This window comes from Sminthopsis crassicaudata, chromosome 1 (genome assembly GCF_048593235.1).
Source record: "Sminthopsis crassicaudata isolate SCR6 chromosome 1, ASM4859323v1, whole genome shotgun sequence".
Taxonomy (NCBI): domain Eukaryota; kingdom Metazoa; phylum Chordata; class Mammalia; order Dasyuromorphia; family Dasyuridae; genus Sminthopsis; species Sminthopsis crassicaudata.
The window spans coordinates 47,336,236-47,358,396 of NC_133617.1; the positions used below are offsets into that span (position 1 = coordinate 47,336,236).

The window sequence follows — 22,161 nt, forward strand, 5'->3', positions numbered from 1 at the left end:
TGGGGTTTCATGACCTAAAGACTGACGGTAATGGGGAAGTGGGATAGAAGTCATACCTACTGTGCCCTCTGAGGCTCGGGGCCTCCTAAGAGTGGTTGGGGGAGAGAAGGCAAATACCTAAAGAAAGAACGGAGTATTAAAGGTGTCTCAGTGACCTGCAGAGCTGCTGAGGGCCTCCGGAGGGTGGGGTTGAGGTGACTGCCTGGAGTAAGGCAGGCAGGGAGGGAGTTAGTGGAAGGAGGGTCTAACATTCCAGCCTGGGCCTCCAGATGTAGTTTTCAGCTGGGCTGGGCTGAGCTCTGGAGATTCAGTTCTGGGGGAGACTGAGCGCTGCATTGAACCCAAACGGCCAGCGCTGAGCCCGGGCCTCCAAACTGGCCTCCAGGTTGGATTCTGCTCTCTAGCATAGGCCCGGTCTTCAGTCTGGGCTGCCTTCTGGTTTCCCTTCAGCCTTTGGGATGGGTGCTGAGCTTGACTCTGAGCTCTGCGCTCCATTCCGGGCTCTCTGAATTGGGTCTGGTCTGGTCGTCGCTAAGTTCCAGGTTCCGAGTTCTTCGGCGGGAGCTGGGGACTGGCAGGAGTGGGTGGCCGGGTCGGGAGCTGCGGGTCTTGGCCGAAAGGAGCCCGCAGGGAGGGGCCCGAAACTCGGTTTTTTCCTCAGTTTGGGCTCGGGGAGACGGACTCAGCTTTCGGGCCCCCCGCCCCTCACCAGCCCTTACACTACTATTGGTCTTTCGGGAATCGTACGGCTGATGATTGGCTGATACGATTGCCAGTTCTAGTCCCGGGTTTATTAAGGAGAGCATCGGTTTCAGGCGGAGGCTCCGGCGTCGGGCCAGGAGCACTTCAGGTAGGACAGTTTGGAATTCCCAATGGGACTGGAGGGAGGGAGGGAGGGAGGGAGACCCGGGCGGGGTGGGGCTGTCGGGGTTGGGGAGCAGGAGATCTGGGGACCTCGGGTTGGAGGTTTGAGGGCGCATGAAGCGAAGATCTGGGGAAGAAAGTTGGGGGCGGGGGAACCTAAGAGGGACTGCACTGGAGAAGACAGGGATGGCGGGGGGGGGGGGGGGGGGTGTTCAGAAAACAGGTGCGGTGGGGGGGGGGATTGCAAATTCAGCCCACTTCAGGGACAATTTCCCAGCAGATTTCTTCTCTGGCCAGTTTGAGGAGAAGGGTCCCCGGGAGGCCCTTCAGGGGAGTGGGCTCTCAACGCTGTTCCAGAAAGGATAGAGTAAGTAGTTGGGTGGGAAGGGTCTGCTCTATTTTCATCACCCCCAGTAGGGGAGGACATGATTATTGAACCTTGTGACTAGCTTGGGGGAGTGGGTGCGCAGGGAGAGATCGTTTAGGCTTAGCCTGAGAGACGGAGGGGCCGGCAAGGTCTTGGAAGCCTCTGACCATGTCCCCACTTCTTCCTCAGGTAGGGAAGGATGAGGGCTTAGATCGGAACCTGAATTGCAGAGCTCTCTACCAGGGACTGGTACCAGAACTCCTTGCTCAACCTAACCGATGCTTGGATTTCACCTTCTTTTCCTCTCCCCCCCCCCCCCCAGGCCGGGAGACCGGGCCTGGAGAGGGGGGTGGCCCTAACCTCTCCGGAAACTGGGGCCTGGGAAGCAGCCCCAGGGGCCCTGAGAGACAATGGGCAGCGGATGAAGCCGCCTAGCTAGGAAGGAAGAATCTTTGTCCCTTCCGTCCCCTCCCACTCTTAGGGATAGTGAGGGAACTCTAGGGGGGCTTGGGACATCAATGCCTGAATGGGGTGGGGCCTCATTGAGAACATTTCCTACTGTCCTTCGAGCAGGAAGGGAAAAGCTGGGCTTTCTTCCTTTGATCCTCAGGTGGACAGCTTCTAATACCTTTGAGCTCCTCCAAGGACTTAGGAACACAGGATTTAGAGTTGGAAAACTCAGGAAAAGCCTTCTAATCCACTCTTCGTGTTAAAAAAGGAGGAATGTGCAGCCTAGGAAGGAGAATGTTTGCTCACAGTATTCAAATATGCAGATAGGAGATAGAGGCCTGTAGTAGCTGAAAACCGACCCCTAGCCCCTATGGAAAAAAAAAAAAATCAATCTTCATATCCTAGTTCTTTCTACCATTTATCCAAGATGGCACACATAGCACGTAAATTTGCCTCTTGAGCCTCAGTTTATCTTTCTGTAAATTGGGGATAACCATACTTACACTACTTAATTCTCAGGATTGTTGAGAGGAAAGCACCTTGTAAAACCTTTGAAGTATGAGCTGTTATAATTCATCCCCTCATCAATAGTTAAGAACTTTCTTCCTCTTCCTTCCTCCTTCCACTCCCCCCCCCCAACTTGTCACCCAGTGATACCAACAGTACAGGATCCCAAAATAGCTGGCAGAGCCCTGGGAGTCATGATGGCCTAATGAGGGGCTCTCAGGCAGCAGCATCCGGCTTCCTTGACAGTCTAGGGCAGGGGGTGGGCGTATGAAGCCAGGGAGCCTGTTTACTAAAATGGGGCTTGGAGCCCACTCTGATATACGGAGGGACTGCTCCATAAAGTGATGGGGCGGGGAAGTGGGTGGAATCACATGACACTGATGGGCTGTGGTGGTGGGGACTGGAGGAGAAGAGAGGGCTGTGTTCTTCACACATTCATCACTGAATTCACAGAATCCTAGAATCTCAGGCCTAGGTGGGACCTCACTGCAATTAATTCTGACAAGTGATCCTGTAACCTCTACTCAAAGGACTCTTGTTTACTATTAGAAACCGCCCATTCTATTGAAAGCCGCTGTCCCAGAGTCCAAATCTGGCCCTTGAACTCTTTTTCCTCCCCTCAACCCCAAAGAGGCTCAGCTCCTGAACTGTCACTGCCAGAGACCAATCAGCCCCAAGTATTTTTGGTCCTGTTTCCTCTGGCCTTTGGCCTCTGGTTTTGCTGAGCCTGAACCATCACCACTGTGGGGCAAGAGGGAGGTCCCTTCCTGTGGCCAGCTGAAGGAATCAGGGAGGCTGGAACAGACAGATTTCTAGCTGGAGGGAAAGTGAATGGGGTCAGAGAATTAATTTGTTTAATTCAAGTGACATTTATTATGAATCTCTTAATTATATCTAGGGCGCTGTGCTGGGGATATAAGAGTCGTCATTTATATAGGCTTACGCATTACAATCCGGACCCTGCTCCCAAGGAGCTTCGAATATGACATCTAACTAGGCAGGAACAAGTAAACAAATAATTCTGCTACTAGGGAGTGTAAGAAGCGTAGAGAGGAGAGAGATGAAGGCGCCCGGCTGAGTCATCCAAGAGGCACATTCTTTCTTGCAGCTGGGTCAGTGGTTGGCACCTGAGTCGGCCCAGGTGAAGGTAGAGTTTACAGGGTGTCGGGGAGGATGACAGCATCAGCATCCATCTCTTGGGTCCAGGGCCTCCCCTTTCTCCCTTGGTGCCTGCCTGTCCAGCTTTAGGGAGCTGGCTTGTTTCCAGATGTGACTGGAATGTCTGAACTATGTATCACCAGCTTGAACGAGGGAGGAGTCCCAAGACCCTGTTTTTTCTAGTGGCCCCAGCATTCCTGAACTCCCCCTGGTGAGGCAGGGTGGACCCAGGTCCCAAAGACTGCCTTCTTGACCCTGTGGCTGTTTTGGCCGCTTAGAGAGCTCAGGCTACAGTTGCAAACAGATGTTCCAGCACCCTTGGCTTTGTACTGTATGCTCAGCTGTTCCTTTTGGCCCCCTCCCTGATTCTGGGCTATGAAGTCACTTCTTCCATTTCCAGGATGTTAGACTCACACATTGTTCCAGCTGGGAGGGCAGAGAGAGGACAACTTCCTCATATACACATAGGGAAAGTGGAGCCCAGAAAAAAGGGGAGGGACCCCTCAGACTGGTGCTGTAGGCAGGACTGGAATCTAGTTCCCTAAGATCCGAAGCTGATGCTTTCCTTCTCTCCTCTCTGGTGAGAGTACTAGACATAAGTGCCCTTGGAATTTAACTCTCTTAGGAACACAAGATTTCAGTGTTCTCTACTATAATCTGCTCACCCTCCCTCTTGGATGCCTGGATGCCTCATAATGACTCACTTGTAAAAAACCTCTTTAGTCCTTTCATCTTAGAATCTTGAGATTTTAAAGCTGGGAGGGATCTTGGAAGTGGTCTGGCCAAACCTCATCCCTCATTTTACAGATGGGATAAGAGAAGGTGATTTACTTAAGATTAAAGAAAATTTAAGCATCTTATGAGCAATATAAATTTGTTAAGGGCTTTTCAGATATGATCTCCTTTGATTTGCTAAGGACATGGGTTTCCAGTTTTTCTGGGATCCTCTGTTGAAATTTTGAGTCCAGTTTTATCTTCCTTGGACCCAGAGACCAGTATCCCCAAGAAGTTACTTCCTTTTTTAGTCCAGAAGGTGACCCCTGCTGCCAGAGAAGGCGGTCTTCTTTCAGATACCCAAAGTGTCCTCTCTCTGCTCCCCTCCTTGTGGATCCCCCAATACTGTTGCCCCCCTGATGTTTTTAGTCTCTGGCCCAAAGCCGTTCATTCTTTTCCTGGCATAGTAGGAAGGAAGAAATAGTTACCTGTTCCTCTTGCTATATCTCTTAAACACTTCCCTCACATTAGGTTTTAAAGCTGGAAGGGACCTTGAAGGTTATCTCATCCAATTAAAGGAGGAACCCGAGAAGGGAGGGTAGGTATGGATGCATCAAGATGATCTCAAGTAGGGTTCTTGTAGAGGCTGAATTTGAATCAGGGACTCTGACTCCAAGTTGAATGTTTATCCCTGCTGTACTATGTAATTAACAGTAAAAGCAAGATGGCTCTTATTTTTTGGAGGAGAAAATTGAGACTCAGGATGATTAAAGGGTTTGCCTTTAGGTAAAAGACAAGAAACTGTTGAGTCTTGACATGAACTCAAGACTCCTAATGCTTAAGGGCTCTTCCTGGAGGTAAGAAGATCTGAGTTCATATGTGCCCTCATACTAGCGATGTGTTCCTGGGCCAGTCTCTTAACCTTTCTGCCTCAGTTTTCTCAACTGCAAAATAGGATAATTTTTTTTTTAGTTTTTTTTTTTTTTTTAATAATAGCTTTTTATTTTCAAAATACATGCAAAGAAAGTTTTTAACATTCACCCTTGCAAAATCATGAGTTCCAAATGTTTTTCTCTTTCCTCTAATTTCCTCTCCTAGATAGCAAATAATACAAGATAGGTTAAAAATATACAATTCTTATGTACATAAAATAGGGATCATATTAATACCTACATACCTGGGTGGTTGTGGAGAGAATTCTAGATAGCTACATTATTTGAATGCCAAATGTATGCTTGCCCGTAAGACTATTTTATAGTTGTGGGGACTAAATGAGATATTTATAAAAACAAAACAAAGCCATTTAACATACTGTGAAGGACAGAGGAAGAGCTTTATAAATGTGTTTTTCCTCCTCTCCCCCAAACATACTCTGCTGTCTCCCAAAGAAATCGAACATTCAAGTATCATCATAGGAGTCACGTTTTCTAACTGTGCCTTTCCACGCCTTTGGTCCTAGCTACTTAATGGGGACACAAGTTTTTTGGTGTTCTTGCTAGCCTCAACAATAATAGTGTTAATAATTATAATTGGGTTAGAGGGGGAGCATCTTGCTTTTGGACCTGTAATGTCATCAGTTTAGGGGATTTCTGGTATGGAACCACTCTGTCCACCTATGTTCTGTAACTTTTAATCTTGGAGAGTTTGCTGAGAAACTTTCTGAAAGTCTAACTCACAAAGATATAAGGCACAATACATGGCCAGAAAGCTAGTAAGTGTGAGATGCCCGACCTTCCTGACTTTAAGCCTGACTACTGGACCATGGTATATCTTATTGCAGGGAGGTTTGGGGGGGACGAACCAAATCTGTGATTTAGTTGGAAACTGTTTATACACATTGGCACCTGCTGTTCTGCCTGGACATTGAGAATTAAGTGATTGGCCAAATTATTCATTTAGGATAATACTTTTTTTCCCAAATGGGTGGCCATTGTATGTAGGTATGGGTGCTGCATCTGGTGCCTGAGCTTCAGATTCAGGCTCTATTGTTTGTTAACTGTGTGACTCTGAGCAAGTACTTTCCCCTTTCTGGGCCTCAGTTTCTCTATCTGTAAAATGAAGGGATTGGACATAATGGTCCCTTTGAATATCAGATCCCATGATGATAGCTCCCGTTTTGGAGTATGCAAAGTGTTTTCTTTATAATAAACGTTATGTAATAATTTTATTTTTAAATATTTTATAGAGAAGGAAATGGGAAGTTTCCTTCTTTTAGCTAGGAATTGAACCTAGGTATCCTGATTCAAGTCAGTTGTTCTTGCTGCAATGGTCAAGGGCCCAGAGTAGAGAGTGTGTTCTGAGCTCTAACTATGCTTACTATTGGTAAGGGTATGATGTATGGACATATATAGACATACCCATAGATGCGCTTAAAAACTTTTTTTTTTTTTTTTTTTTTTTTTTGGCCCACTGAACCTTCTCATGATATCTTGAGGTTTGCTGGCTAGATTTCTTTCTTAATGACCATACCTTAAACCAAAACCACTCTGACTCTCATTGATTGGCCAACACTAGGTCCCAAGCCAGGCCCAATTGGTCATTGTTTGAGTCCCAATTGACTCGGTGTAAATGTAAATAGTACTTGCTCACGGTCACACAGTTAACAAGCAGCAGAACTTGAATCTGAAGCTCAGGCACCAGATGCAGCACCCATACCTATACACAATGGCCACCCGTTTGAGAAAAAAAATATATTATTAGTCATTTAAATGACTCTTGGCAAATCATTTAACTTCTCAATGCCCAGACAGACAATTGGCCAAACACCTCGAAAGTCTTCCTCTTCCAGATTTATTTATATAGTTTTGTTGACAAGGTAAAAGAGGCCATGTAAATCTCTCCAGGCCTTTCTGAAATCATCCCTTTGATCATTTCTTATAGAATGATAATATTCCATTACTTTTGTATAACATAACCTATTCAGCCATTCCCCAACTGATGGGCATCCATTCACTTTCCAGTTCTTTGCCACTACAAAAAGAGCTGCTACAAACGTTTTTGCACGTGTGGGTTCTTTTCCCTTTTTTATCATCTTTTTGGGATACAGACCTAGTAGAGACACTGCTGAATCGAAGGGTGTGCACAGTTTTGTAGCTCTTTGGGCATCAATTCCTTCATTTTACAGAGGAACAAAATGAAGTTTAAAGAGGTTAAGTGAATGTCTTCAAGGTCACACAGGTGTAAATGGTTCAGAGTGGGGATATGAAGTGGGGTCTTTTTGACTCCAAATCCAAGGTTCTTCCCACTCTTCAGAATGCAGTCTCAGGCCAAAGGGCCCCTGGGCCTGGAGAGCTGAGGAAGGGGCCTATGAAGACGCCATAGCTCCAGGGGAGAAGGCAGTCTGGGCAGAATCAGGGATACCCATTTTGTTAACTTGCTGGCCTAGGCTAATCCTTTTTTTTCCTTTGCTACAGAGACAATGGCCAAGTTTGCTATGAAACAGAACCTACCAGGTGAGAGGAACTGGGGGCAGGGAAAATTTCTTTCTCTTCCCTAGGGGCTAAAGTGGTTGGGCTGGTGAAAAGGGCAAGGGAATTCCTGCTGCCGGGCTACTTCCCTTCCTGATTACCGGAGGGAGACAGATGGGGAAGTGGTTGTTCAGATCCTGCCAGCAGGGCATCCTCAATGCTGGATATGAATGACCTCTGGGTTGCCCCTCCTCCTGACCTTGGGGTTTGCTCCCCAGATACTTGAGTCTCTTCTTTTTGAGCTGTGGCCCCACTAGTTCTGTATCTTTCCCCTCCAGACCTGGGAGGCCCCTTTCTATACAAGGACCAGGATGGTGGGGCTCGAAGCCCGTACTCAGTGGAGACTCCTTATGGCTTCCAGTTGGACCTGGATTTCCTGAAGTATGTGGAGGATATTGAGAGTGGGCAGGGCCTCCGTGGCAGAGCCCCACTGCCCACCCGTCGACCCCGGGGCCCTCGGCCTTCTGGCCCCCGCAGTCCCCGTAGTCCAGGACCCTGGACCTCCACAGAGTCTTTAGCCAGTGAGGAAGGACGGGTGCCATCCCACGGCCTGGGGGAGCCTGGGGGAACCTTGTCGCTCGCTCCAGGACCTCCCCTCGGTCTTGGTCTCCTGCCACCACCATCACCTCGAACGGCCTCGGGTAGAAACCCCAGAGTGGAGAAGACCCTACTGGAGACGAGTCGGCGGCTGGCGCAGGAACAGGAGCAGGTACCTGCTAGTCCCGGACTTGGCCCTGGGCCGGGCTGGAAGAGCCCCCTGAGCTCGGGCCGCAGCAGCCCTGCTCCCGCTGCCAGTCCAGCCCAGCTGCAGCACGTCCGCGAGCAGATGGCAGCTGCTTTGCGACGCCTCCGAGAGCTGGAGGGCCAGGTGAGGTCTCTCCCCGCTCTGCAGCAGCAGCTGCGAGCCTTACGTGAGGAGAGGGCCCGTCTGATACAGGCAGGGCACCAGCTAGGCCCTGAGCCTGAGCCCGAGCCTGAGCTGGACACCGCAGCTCGGCCTGGCAAACTGGCTGAGTTACGCCGGCTGACTGAGAGACTGGCCACGTCAGAGAGGGGGACCAGGGCCCGAGCGCAGGCCCATGGGCCTTCCTGTGACACGGGCATGCTGGCAGTGCCTGACACCCGAGAAGCGGGCACACTGATGGTGCTGGAGACCCAGGAGGTGGGCGTGTGGGTGGCATCTGAGACCCAGGAGGCGGGCATCCTGGCCGTACCCAACACCTGTGAAGAGGGCATGCTGGCGGTGCCTGAGACCCACGAGGCAGCCACGTGGGTGACAGAGGAGCTTTTGGGAGTGCCCGATGCAGCCGAACGGGAGCTAGAGCTGCTGAGGAGCAGCCTGGAGCACCAGCGTGGGGTGAGTGCCTTCCTGCAGGAGCGGCTCCAGGAGCTGGAGGCACCTTCGAGGGCACAGCGACAAGAGGCGGCCACCCAGACGCCCAGCCCCCTGGTTCGGGGGGCCCTGGCTGACAAGGGCACGCAGGCCGAGCCGGGACTCTCGGAGCCCAGCGTTGGAGAGGCTGCCCCAGGTGGCCATGGGCTTCCAGCTCAGCAGAGCAGGGTCACAGGTAGGTCTGCCTTCCCTCTCTCCTGGCTGTGGCCGTACCTGAGACGGGTGCCTGTCCAACAAGTTCCCTTTGTCCTCAGGTACCCTCAGATCCATCATGAAGAAGCGGGATGGGACGGCGGAGCCCAGCTCTGGACCTAAGAGCCTGCAGTTTGTGGGCATCCTCAATGGAGAGTGAGACTCTAGAACCCAATTTCCCCTGCGAGGCTCTGGGTTCCCTCCTGGTTCCGAGTTAACGAGCACTGGATTTGAAATCAGAGGCCTGGCTTCCAGTTCGAGCCCTTGCATTCACTAGTGGTGTGGTCTTGAGAAAGTCCCTTGTCCCCTCTGACCATGGCATCCTCCTCTTACAGAATGAGGAGCTTGGTCTAGATAATCTCAAAGATCCAATTCCACATCCTGTGAGTCAGGGTCTGACTTGCCCTGGCTTACATCCGGCTTTTCCCCTTGCTCCGGGCTGTAGCTTCTTTCCATGATTCAGACATGGAATGGCCCTTTAGGAACAGTGGTTTCCTTGTCCCTGGAGAATGGAGTCACTGTTCAGGAAGGTTGGGCAGGGGAGCTGCCAGGCCAGGAACATTACATGGCATGCCTGGAGTTCAGTTTGGGATTCTGGGCACTCGGGGCTTAGTGGCTTCCATGCCCCAAAGCTTCTCCTCTTTGACTTCCTCCACCCACAAGCCCTTCTCCCATCAGGTATGAGAGCTCCTCATCCAGTGAGGAGGAAGAGGAGGAAGACAGCGAGTCAGAGCCAGAGGACCCTGAGGACTCCTCTGATGAGAGTGCTGGCTCTGCCGGCCCCTCCCCCCCTCCCTCCCCAGTGAGTGGTCCTTCTGCTGTCCAGGACCAGCCAGAACCTGGACAGGATGCCCCTGACAGCCGGGAGAAGTGAGTAGGGGTGAAGGGAAGAGTAAGTCAGTTTTGTTCCATCTCTGGGAAGGTCTCCATCTTTTCCAAAGTCTTCCTCTGCTCCCTTTCCAGCCCTTTAGGAGTCTCTTCCCTGTGCCTTAGGGGCCCCTTCTTTTCCTTGCTTCAGATTTGAGCTGAGTCCCCGCCTGAAGGAAGCCTGCCTGGTGCTCCAGAAGCAGCTGAGCCAGCCCAGGGGTGGCCGGGACCGAGAAGGGGTAAGTTCTCAGTCCCCCCGGACCCCTGCCGCCCAGGCTCTGAGGAGGTAAGCAGCACCACGGGCAAACTCTCCTGTCATTCTCCACTTATCTGCCCTCATAGGCTGCTGGCACTTCACGCCTGGTGCAGCAGGAATGGTTTCGGGTGTCCAGCCAGAAGCACTCCCGCCCCGGTCCCGTGGCAGCCCTCCTGGCGAATTTGAAAGCCCAGTCACCGGCCTTGTTGGCTCACGTGGTTAACCTGGCTGATGGGAACGGCAACTCGGCCCTGCACTACAGCGTCTCCCATTCCAATTTTGACATTGTGCGCCTGCTGCTGGATACTGGTCAGTGGGGCCTGGGGCTTGGTTTGAGGCATGGGGAGCAGGGCTGGGAACTGGTCACAGGGCCCTGCAAGTCCAGTCTAGCTGGAAGTTGTAAGGGGTTTCCACAGAGTATGTACTTAGGGTCTGGCCATCCTGCTTCCTGATGGGGAAAGGGGCCACCCAGGTCTGAGGGAAGAGACACAACTCAAGAGTCAGGGCCAGAGATGAAAGCTAGTCTGGTCAGAGGGCTGAAGACAGGTTTACCACAACTGTCACTGCTTTTCTTTGGGGACTTCATTCCATCAACCAGGCTCCTTTGAATAGCCATTCATGATGTGGAAGAGGCGTGATTCCTTTTTGCCATTTGGAAGTTCACTTCTCTGGGAAGGGAGATGGGATCTGTACAAGAATATAGAATCCAGTGCTCCAATATGTGTTGTGACTCAGACTCAGGGATCCAGGAATTCTGAGGGGATCCATGACGTTTCCTGAAGTTTTCAGAACTTAAGGGTTTCTGGATGAATCAGATTCATAGAGCAAGAAAGGAATTTTGGGTTCTTTAGTGTAGCTCCATTTCTCAAACAAGAGTTCTCTTTATGATCTCCTCAAAAAGGAGCCCTCCACCTCTGCTTAAATAATTCAAATACCTGGGAACTCACTACTTAGAAGAATCTTTGAAATTCAGAAATGGAAAGGAGCATTCAATTCAAATTAAACAACATACCCCAGAGGAGCCGGTTTCTGCCATTTTTAAACATGGGATGTATGGTGGAGGGGGATCATGTTTATACTTATTTAGGTGAAACAAATAGTGGGTGTATCAGAAAAATTGTAACCCAGAAGAAGCGGACCAATCTATTCTCTGAAGGGAGGGACTAGCAAATATAAAAGTTCCCCCACTTCTGTGCTCAGGGCTCCCTCTTCTTGCAGAGGAGTGGATCCTGCTTCTGGCCAGAAACGTTAAGATGATTCCTTAAGATTCTTTAATAAATTTTCCTCGATATCTGAAAAAAAATTCAACTAGGACTTTTTTTTTTTTTTTTTGAGGCTAGGGTTAAGTGACTTGCCCAGGATCACACAGCTAGGAAGTGTTAAGTGTCTGAGACCAGATTTGAACTCGGGTCCTCCTGAATTCAGGGCTGGTGCTCTATCCACTGTGCCACCTACCTGCCACCTCAACTAGGACTTATTAATTATCTAGTATATGTCAGCTATGTTTTATATGCTAAAGAAACAAGGACAAAAATGAAACCATCTTTTTTGTCAAACTTTACATTGCAGTGGGGGGACAACACATAGCATGAAAATTAAATATGAAATTTATATCATTGATTTCTGGGGAAGGCACTAGCAAATGAAGGGATTAAGATAGCTTTCATTTATGAGGTGAAATGTGAACTGAGCTTCCAGGGAAGCTGGAAGTTCTGAAAGGAGACGTGAAGAGGGAGGCTATGGGAGACTAACTGAGGCTGGAAATGGAATGAGTGTTGGGAGAATTACTAATAAATCAGTGTGACTGGATTGTAATATGCGAGAAAGAAAATAGAAAGTGCAATAGGCTTGGAAAGGTGGTTTGGAGCCAGCTTCCAAAAAGCTTTAGGAGACAAATAGGTTTTAAATATCACATGGTCTCACTGAGGTAGCTACATGGTACAGTGGATAGGGGATTAAACCTGAATGTAGTGAGATCCATCTTCTTAACTTCAAATCTGGCCTCAGACCCTTACTGGCTGTGTGATCCTGACCAAGTCACTTAACCCTGTTTGCATCAGTTTCCTTATCTGTACAGTGAACTGGAGAAGGAAATAACAAATCACTCCAGTATCTCTGCTAAGAAAACTCAAAATGGAGTCACGACAGGTTGGGCATGATGGAAAAATAACTGAACAACAACTGAAAGTTCAGCTGAGCTCCACAGAAGTGAGAGAGCCCAAATGTGAACGAGGGAGAATGTGGAGCTGGAAGGAACTATCCAGATTACCCAGTCTAATCCGAGTCTCCCCAGCATACACAGATAGAAGAAACTAAGATCCAGAGATGTCAGAGTCAGAGCTAGATTTACAAACCAGGTTTGTGAGATGCCCGTCCAGTATTTATTCTATCCCGCTATTTCCTCCCCACAGTAAGAACTTCAGAATTGGGAGACTCTTCAAAGATCATTGTTCCACCTTTCCCCAACTTTTGTATTTAACAGATGGGGAAACTGAGGCTGAGAAGCAGGGAAGGGATTGGACATGTCAAAAAATTTAAATGGGTCTCAGTGAGCATCTAATCCAATGTTAAATCAAAAGAAATTTCCCACTATAACAAATATAACATATAGAAATGTTTATTGAGTTTCCTTTTGTAGGTCTCTAATGAAAGGAAATCTACCCCCTCTAGAGGCAGCCCATCCCTCTGTAGAATGGCTCTATCGCTTAGAAAGTTTTTCCTGACATCAGACCTAAATTTGATTCCATGCAACTTCCACCCATTGTTCCTGGTTCAGACTTTTGGGGCCAAAGGGAACAAATCTAATCCTTTTTCCGTACAACAGCCCTTCAGACACTTGAAAGCAGCCATTATGGCCACTTGAGTCTTCTTCCCTTCAGAATAAGCATACATAGGTTCTTTAAGTGATCCTCAAGTACACATTGAGGCCCTTCTTCATTGATTGTCCTCTTAGTGCTCTTAGACTATGGTGCCCAGAATGAAACCGAGCTTCAGAAGAATTTTATGAGGGCAGGGGACGGTGGGACTATCACTTGGCTGCTGCTGTCACTAGGGCAGGCCAAGATACATAGCTGTTACAGCTATTTATAAGATAAATGTATATATATATTTATATATAATTTTATAATAATTTACATATTATATAATTTGTAACTATTTATAAGACCTTTATATTATGTCTTTGGTCTTCCTGGCCCCATTTGGGGTTTTCTTGGCAGAGATACTGGAATGGTCTGCCATTTCCTTCTCCAGCTCATTTTACAGATAAGGAAACTGAGACAAATAAGGTTGCCCAGGGTCACAGAACTAGTAAGTATCTGAGGCTAGATTTGAACTGAAGTCTTCCTGACTCCAGGCCTGGTGCTTTCTCCACTGTGCACTGGTTGCCACTGTAGTTTTTTTTCAAAATAACTCCTATCTATCCGTGTCTCTTACCTTTTGTATCCTTGTGATTTTTTTTTTTTTTTTTTTTTTTTGGTACCTAAGATTAAGACTTTACATTTATCTCTATGGAATTTTATCTTCTTAGATTTAATCCAGTGTTTTAGCTTCCTAGAAGTTTTTTTAGATCCTGACTGTCATCCACTGTGTTAATTCTGCCTCTCAGTTTTGTGTCACCTGCAAACCTGATGAGCATGCCATCTGCGTTTTATTTAGGTCATTATAAAAATGTTAAATAGCACAGGGCAAGGAAAGATTCCAAGGAGATCTCCTAACACATTGAATTAAGGACTTTGTGAATTCAATCATCCAACAAGTTCTGAGTCTATTGGATTGGGTTATCATCTAATCCATCTTTCTATCTTTTTGCATTTTCTGCACTTTATCAAAAATGTGGGTGAAATCTAGACAAACTACCCTTATAATATTATCATCCACTAGTTTAATAATTTTTTTTTAAAGAGCAGGTAGGTGGCACAGTGGAGACAGTGCCAAGTCTTGAGTCAGAACCATCATCCTGAATTCAATTCTGGCCTCAGATATTTACTAGCGGTCTGATCCTTAGAAAGACACTTAATACTATTTACCTCAGTTTCCTCATCTATAAAATGAATTGGAGGAGAAAAAGGCAAACTAGTCCAGTATATTTGCCAGGAGAACCCCAAATGGGATTACAAAGAGTCAGTGACTGAACAACAAACAAGAAAAGAAAACAAAACCAGTCCGGCCATGACAAAACCACCATGCTGGCTTTTTTGTAATCACTGTTTTGCTTTCTAAGTGTTTGACAAAAATGTCTTTAATGATCCATTCTAGATTCTTCCCAGGAACCTGAGTCCAATTCCTTGGCATATCATTTGTGGATTCCATTCTCTTTCTGTAATAATTGGGACAGTAATTGCCCTTTTCTCACCTTGCTTACTTTTCCCATTTTCCATCTTTTAAATGTTGTTAACAGTAGCTTAGCCCATTCTTTCAGAACCCAAGGATGTTGTTCTTCAGGAGCAGGACTTGATTTCATTCAGGACAATTAAGTATCCTCTTACTAGTTCCCTACTTATCTTGTATCATAACTACAATAGCCATTTTCATTCTGCTGTTTTCAGTAAAGCCCAGGTCTCCCAATTTCCAGTTCAGTGCTCTGTTGGGTATTTATTGGTGCCATCTCTCTATCTCTATACTTATCCTTTTTCAGTATAGAACTCCAGTCTTCCAGGTAGGTCACAGTGAGTTGTTTTGTATTCTTTGGTCCTGCAGTGGCAGTGAGTGTTCCTCATGAATCTTTAGGTTAACCTTGGGGAGCTTAAGGCAGCTGGAGATACATTGGGGACATTGTGCTAAAGTGGAAAGCAATAAATATGGAGTCAAAAGAACTGGGTTTTAATTCTGGATCAGCTATTTATGATCAAAGGTTTAGAGCTAGAAAAGTTTAAAGCTCAGATGTCCTCAGCCATCATCCAGTCCCCAGTTTCTTAAACTGTGAGTCAAGACCCCATATGGGGTCTTGTAGCTGAATGTGGGAGTTGCAAAATTATGATTACCAGTATTGGATTTGTATGACTATTTGATATACCTACATGCCTGCGGTCACATAAAATTTTCTTGGGTGAAAAGAAGTCGTGAGTAGAAAAAGTTTAAGAAGCCCTGATCTAATCTCTTCAACTCTCTGCAACTCATTTCCCCCATGTCTAATGAGGCACAAGAGGGTTTGGACTCAAATTCTCTTTTAGCTCTAATTCCTATTGTCCTGTGTTTTGAGTCCTTGCTCAGGCATTTACTAACCATGGATAAATCACTCTGAGCCTGTTTTCTCAGCTGTGCAATCCAGATAACAAAACACTCATTGCCTACCTTTGAAGAGATCACTTTGTAAACCTTAAGGCATGATGGAAATGGTAATTATTTACAGAATCCTGACATCATCCACACCTTTCCACTTCTAAATCCTATGATGTCTGTATAATCTGTAGTTGGTACAACTCATGTGCTGATTCCTGTAGTCCTTACCCATGTATGAGTGGGTTTTCCTAAGATCTGTTGAAAGAAGAAACTTCTGTTCCTCCAAGGATTCTAGGGCTGTGAATTGCAGTCCTTAGGGTAGAGTCTTCTTAGCACTTTACCCATTGGGGCCCTGAGCTTGGTATGCCACCTAATGGTACTAAAAGTATTGGGAACTCTCCCTGGTGCTGACATAGTTTCCTGCCAATACCTCACTTGGGTTAATCGTTCCCTTACCTCTGCTCTTTCATGACTCTCCCTAAGGTTCACTGATTCATGCAAGCAACAAAAATTGATTTTGCCTAATATTTGCAAGTCATTGTATTGGACCCCAAGATACAAAGATAAAAAAATGACCTGGTTATTTCAAGGAGCTTCCATTCTGTTAAGCAGCATGGGATTTAAGGGACCTCAATCTTTTTGTTTTGTTTTCTTTTTGTAAATCTGAGCTTAAATACCAAAGAGCCTGGATTTGCATATACATAATAGAAAAAGAGGATTGTACAGGAAATTGCAGAACTTTGTCATATTCAATTTACATTTCTTTTGACATATGTAGCGGAGTTCATTCTCTAGCTTTCAAAGCTATCCTGCTTGTCTTTTTTTTTTTTTTTTTTTTTTTTTTCCCTCCTGTTCTCTGCATAAGAGCTCCAAATCTCAGAGCTAGTTAGGGCCCTAATTTTGCTGTGAGACAACTGAGGCTCAGAGAAAAGAAAGGTTATTTTGACCTTGTCCTTTGTTCAAGAACTTCAAATCTCCTGCTATATTACTGCATCTTGCCTTCTTCCTAGTGTGTGATGAAGCTTATATGCTTGTCTGGTTCCAGCCTGTGTTGTATGCTCAATCTCTCCCCAGCCTTCAAGATGGTATGAGCAAAGAACAGTGATAAACAGTCTAATTGCACTGGGATGAGTAGAGGAGCATATGAGAACTGTGGATAGAGGGCTGGAATCAGTAAGACCCAGAAACAAATCTGGCATCTGATACTTAGTAGTATTGTGACATGTTGTAGTACCTTCTGCACAGGGTGTTTCAAGGCTGAGATGAGATAATGTGTATAAAGCGCTATATAAATATCAGTAATTATGTAAACAGAAGTAGTATGAAAGAATAGATGAATAGAGTGATCTTGGAGGGCCTTTAATGGCAGTGTTAATTTACATTTTATTTGTTAGAAGGTCTAGGAATGTGCAAAAGAGCTGCATGAGGAAGATCCAATCAATCATTGCCTTTTTATTATTTTATTTATTTATTACCTTTAATTGCCAGAAATTGTGCAAGGCACTAGAGCTAAAGAGACAAAAATGAAACTGTCTCTATCTTCCACAGAAGAATCCCTAGACATTAAGTCTAGGGCCTGGTACAAATGATTGCAATACTTGAGAAAGGGTAGGTCCTAAAACTGGGAATCTCTTGCCAACATTCACATACCTTATGTATTTTAGACATTTCAGTATTGGAATTCTGCCAAGTTTAGTACTCAGGGCCTCTCCTGGAGCTTTAACAGATTTCCAACTCAATGTCAATTAAGGGCCTGCTAGGTATAAAGCACCGTTTTCAATGTTGGGGGACATAGTCCCTGCCCTCAGGTAGCTTATAGTCTATGGAGGTAAGGGAGAGAATATGAACACATATAGGACACAAACATATCTAAAAATAACACAAATGGAGACAAAGGAAAATCCAGGTAATGTTTCTTGGGAAAAGCTGAGGTGGGAGGAAACACTTTCTGCTGGGAAAACTTCATGAATTACATCTGAGTTGAGTCTTGAAAGATGAGGATTTCAACAGGCAGGAATGAGGAATAAATACAGGAGAAAGTCTGTACTCTGCTTAGCAAAGGATGGCAGGTGGGAGTTTGGGGAACAAGCTGCCCAACTGTACAGAAGGTGGACAGTGAAGGGAAAGAATAAAAGTAGAAGAACTGGAAAAATATGTTGGAGCCACAGCGAGGTGACCCTTTTCCTCGCCAGGATAGACACCCTCCCTACATCTCTTATTCTCTGGCAGTTTGCTTCCTGTCTCCACTTCAGATCTTTCCCTAACATCAGTTTCTCCCCTGACTACAAACATGCCCAATTCCTTCACCCTCAAAAAACCGGGATTTGGTCCTTCCATTCTTGCTATGCTTCCATGTGGATAGGATGTGTTTATCCTTTTGTGGATAAACTCCTTGAAAAGGAGTAAATCTACTTTACCCTTTACCCTGTCTTCCAACCTCATCATTCAATCAATACTGGGCTCTCCAAAGTTAATCAGAGAGCTAATCAGCTCCCACCTATTCATTCTTAATGCTGAGGATTCTCAAACCTAATTAACCAGCCCTAACCTCTCTGCTGACCTTCAGTCTCACACTTTTAATTGCCCATTGGACATCTCAAACTTGATGTCTTACATTCATTTCAAACTCTTTACATCTAAAATAGGTCATTATGCTTTCCCTAAACTCTTCCACTCCTTCCTCCTAACTTCCCCATTACTTGGGAGTACCATCATCCTCCCAGTGACCCAGGCTTGCCTTGACATTATCTTTACTCCCCTCAGTCTCTACCCTATCTGTGGCCAAGGCCTGCATGGTTTTGCATTCACTACATCTCTTGCATATTCTCCCTTCTGAGCCCCAGCACTAAGGCATAGTGGCAGTGTCACAGCAAACCAACCACAGCATGCTTTTCCTCTTGGCCCCAGTTTGCTGGACAGAATTATTCTGGGTTTCAGTTTCTGTTTACAAATTGAGGGAGCAGAACTAGATGGTCCAAGATTCCTTAATGGGAGAATTTAGGCATTATAAGGGCAGCTAGATGGCACAGTGGACAGAGCAATAGCCTGGAGTCAAGAGGACTAGAATTCAAACACTTCCTAGCTGTGTGACCCTGGGTTGTCACTTAACCCCAATTGCTTCCCCCCAAAAATTTAGGGATCCTGTCTCAGGTGACTTCCACTTTCCCAACTTGTATAATAGTTAATATTTATATTTCAAGGTTTGTAAAGTGCTTTAAAGGACTCCCATTTGTCCCTGAGAATAACCCTATGAAAGTAGATGCTGCCGTGATTTCTATTTTGCAGATGAGGAAATTAAGGTTGAGGTTACATTAATTGCCTAGGATCACATAGCTATTTGTCAGAGGTAGGTCAAATTCAGATTTTTCTGATCCTCTATCCACTCTGCTACCTAAACTGCTTACCTTTTTCTTTCCCCTGAAATACTCAAAATTAGAAATTTATTTGGTTATTTCTTGAAAACACTAACAAGGTGAGAAATTATTAGTAATTGTAACTTGGCAAACATCTGTTTATCATATTAATACTCTTCCTGAGCATAGGTTTTGACAAGGGAAGACCTGGATATGGTTGGGATTTGTAGGGAGATGGAAATACTTAGCTTGAATTCATCCCCACTTTAAGCAGCTGCAGTGTTACTGTTTTTAGTCATCTTTCCCTTCTCATAGTTACCTACTACTTCACTGTCCAACTTTTCTGGGGCCGTCTCCACCCATGTTATCAGATACCTTTGCTGAGTGCTGTGGATTCTTGTGTGCTCATTGAGGGTCAAGTGCAGCCCATGTGACCACTTCTGTTGGGGATGTTCTAAAGGGGTTTCATGCTTTGAAGAAATTGGAAAGTTGAGGGAGGCTCAGGTAGCTCTCATTGCACTTTAAATTGGTAACAGGGTAAACCAGTGTCTGGCACACTGCCCAGGATAGAACTAGGAGAAGCTGAGTGAGAAGGCATTTGAATTACACAAATTGCTTTGAACTAAGATATTAACTAGAAAGAACTAAGTATTCCAACCCCTCTTTTCTGGTGGAGAAAATGGTCACAACGAGGCAATAAGGTTGCATGGTCAGTATCAGCACTTGGACTCATGAGCCCCATACTTGTGGTTGTCTTTAAGAACTGTGAGATGCTGGAGAAGACAGGTGTGAAATACAAGGACAAGAACTATCACCCCTACTGTCTTTTCTCCCTTGCAGAAGTGTGTGAGGTGGATCATCAGAACAGAGCAGGGTACACGGCCCTTATGCTGGCGGCTCTGGCCTCTGTAGATGGAGAGGATGACATGGATGTAATTAGACGGCTGTTCAGCTTGGGAAATGTCAATGCCAAAGCCAGCCAGGTGAGCCCCCATCCCTGCTTTCCGGAGAGCCCACAATCTCAAGGGAACCCGACAAGTTCCTCAGGCCGCTCTGGGGTGTCCAGGCTAATGGGACTTTCTCATTCTGAGTGGGTGACCATCCTCAGTCCCAGTCTAGTGTTTCCTTCTGAACCGGGGTAGGTGCCCCCGGCCAAGCTTTATCTATGTTTCTCCAGGCAGGGCAGACAGCCTTGATGCTGGCAGTGAGCCATGGTCGGCAGGATATGGTGGCTGCCCTGCTAGCCTGTGGGGCTGATGTGAACCTGCAGGATGAGGAAGGCTCCACAGCCCTGATGTGTGCCAGTGAACACGGACGTGTGGAGATGGTAAAGCTCCTTCTGGCCCAGCCAACCTGTGACCAGGCTGTCTTGGACAATGTAAGGCTGGGGCCTGCATGATTGGGGGAGAGCGGGATTCAGAACACCAGCTTCTAACTTGCCCAGAACTCCCACATTCCTTTCTCCCTGGGATCACTGTGGGCCCATCACATCACTCCCTCCCTCCCTCCCAGATGCTACAAGGAGTCTTGTGTACCCTGGGGAACTGTTGGAATAGCTCTTAATCCCCCTGGTTAGCTTGTCCTGATTCCTTTCTCCCACAAAGGAAGGCACTAGTGCCCTGGCCATAGCCCTGGAAGCCGGACAGGAAGAAGTTGCCGCCCTGTTGCACGCACACTTAAGCTCTGCTAAATCAGGGCCTTTGGTAAGCCACCTTTCCGTGAACCCTGCAAAAGTTCTCCCAGCACCCACTACTAACAATAATACCCCGTGGAGGCAAGAAGACAAGACCATGTGTTTGTAAGAATGGGGCAAACTGTAATTGTGCGGGAAAATGTGAGGAAAGTTAGGAGAGTTGGCAGCGGAAGGGGCACCAGTAAGTGACTAGATAAGGGTGGATAAATGTTTGGGAATTATTTGGTAAAGGTGGCAGCTGCCATTTTGTACATCCAGATGATGTACAACATACCTAGAAATAGAGGAAAAGAGGGGAAGCTACGGGAAAGGCTGAAAAAGTAAAAGGGTGATAGAATAAATCGATTCTACTATCACAGAATAAGGCTCTTAACACCTCTTGAATATAGGGGAGAAATATTTCAAGAGTAATATTTTAAAATGAAGTGAGGGGGCAGCTAGGGGGCGCAGTGGGTAGAGCACCAGCCCTGAATTCAGAGTTCAAATCTGGTCTCAGACACTTAACACTTCCTAGCTGTGTGACCCTGGGCAAGTCACTTAACCCCGGCCTCAGAAAAAAACAAAAAACAAACAAAAATAAAATGAAGTGAAAAACGTTAAGAGTAGGAGACACTTAAACATCTTTTAAGCAAAGAAGCTGCAGTCGGGGAAGAAGTTAAGGTCACATCTGGACTGGGTCCTAAAGCAGGAGAGGATGGGAGGGGAAGATTTCATATTTGATACTGTTTTAACAATCAAGCTCTGGGTTAGGACAGGAATGGGTTTAAGGGGGTGAAAAGTGCCCCTTTCCTTCCATTCCTAACTCTAAGCCTCTCTCCCAGACACCACCAGCGTCTCCTGATTCTGACAGCAGCGACACTGACAAGGGGAGCAAGCAGGACGTGGGCCCTGTGTGATCGGCCACATCAGCTCCCTGCCCCCCGCTGAACGTGCCGATGCTCGGTTCTCTTTCTACTAACCCACAGAAGAGCGCAGCCTGGACCTGTGCGGGCTCCCAGTTAGTGGCCCACAAAGCACCTTAAATGAAAACCCTGCCTAAGCCGTAGGGGAGCAGGCACAAGTTCCGGGGTCCTCAGGAAGGCGACACTTGGAGGATGGAAGTGAAGCAGCTCAGGGAAGGGGGACAGTCACCCCGCAGTCACTTTGCTTTCCCCAGTTCCAGCCTTTTAACATGTCAACAAGTCTACAAGAATAACCGGCAGCACTCTTCCCATGCGGTGAACTGCTGGCCCTTATCTTCCCCCCAAGCATCCATCCAGCCACCAAGCCCCTCATCCTTAGTCCTGCCCAAACCCAACCCTGCGGCCGCTACACTCAAAGGGAGAAGGGATGGGGGCGACACAGCCCAGCAAAGCACCGCGCTGGAGTCCGCTTCTCCACAAAAGGGCTCCCAGCTCTGGACCTCACCGGGCAGAACAAGTTATCTCCGACCCCGGCCTAGAGTGAGGGACCGCGGGGCCTCAGTGCTTTCTGAGGGCGGAGGTTCCCAAAACCATCCGGGAAACACAATTTTCCAATAAAAATGCGGTTATCTGGTCAAACCTGGTTATGTTTTCTATGTCTGTCTGTGGGAGAGAAGGGTTATGGAAGAACACCTGAGCCACACTAAGCTCGCAAGGGGACCTGTCCCCCCTCCCCCCTTCTATTTAAGCCGCCGGGT

General features: G+C 46.8%; 1 protein-coding gene across 6 annotated transcripts; it reads left to right on the plus strand.

Annotated features, from left to right (window-relative positions):
* Positions 1-278: 278 nt before the first annotated feature.
* KANK3 (KN motif and ankyrin repeat domains 3) lies at positions 279-22,042 on the plus strand. Of its 6 annotated transcripts, none has more exons than XM_074301445.1 (13): positions 279-385; positions 662-850; positions 1,145-1,231; positions 7,474-7,512; positions 7,806-9,095; positions 9,175-9,268; positions 9,791-9,982; positions 10,131-10,218; positions 10,322-10,544; positions 19,649-19,791; positions 19,986-20,186; positions 20,413-20,511; positions 21,323-22,042. In XM_074301445.1, the coding sequence occupies exons 4-13, from the start codon at positions 7,479-7,481 to the stop codon at positions 21,395-21,397; spliced, it is 2,439 nt and encodes an 812-aa protein (XP_074157546.1). In that variant the 5' UTR covers positions 279-385; positions 662-850; positions 1,145-1,231; positions 7,474-7,478; the 3' UTR covers positions 21,398-22,042. The 6 variants fall into 6 exon arrangements, with proteins under 6 accessions (XP_074157546.1, XP_074157564.1, XP_074157539.1 ...); XM_074301463.1 differs by adding an exon at positions 3,087-3,335 and having other exon boundaries at positions 293-850; XM_074301483.1 differs by having other exon boundaries at positions 369-385; positions 816-850.
* The last annotated feature ends 119 nt before the right edge of the window (positions 22,043-22,161 follow it).

Excerpts from the sequence above, each read along its gene's own strand:
- KANK3 (XM_074301445.1), top strand. The coding sequence starts at position 7,479 with ATGGCCAAGTTTGCTATGAAACAGAACCTACCAG. Across the intron at positions 9,096-9,174 it reads TCAGCAGAGCAGGGTCACAG|GTACCCTCAGATCCATCATG; the intron begins GTAGGTCTGCCT and ends CTTTGTCCTCAG. Across the intron at positions 9,983-10,130 it reads GCCCCTGACAGCCGGGAGAA|ATTTGAGCTGAGTCCCCGCC; the intron begins GTGAGTAGGGGT and ends TCCTTGCTTCAG.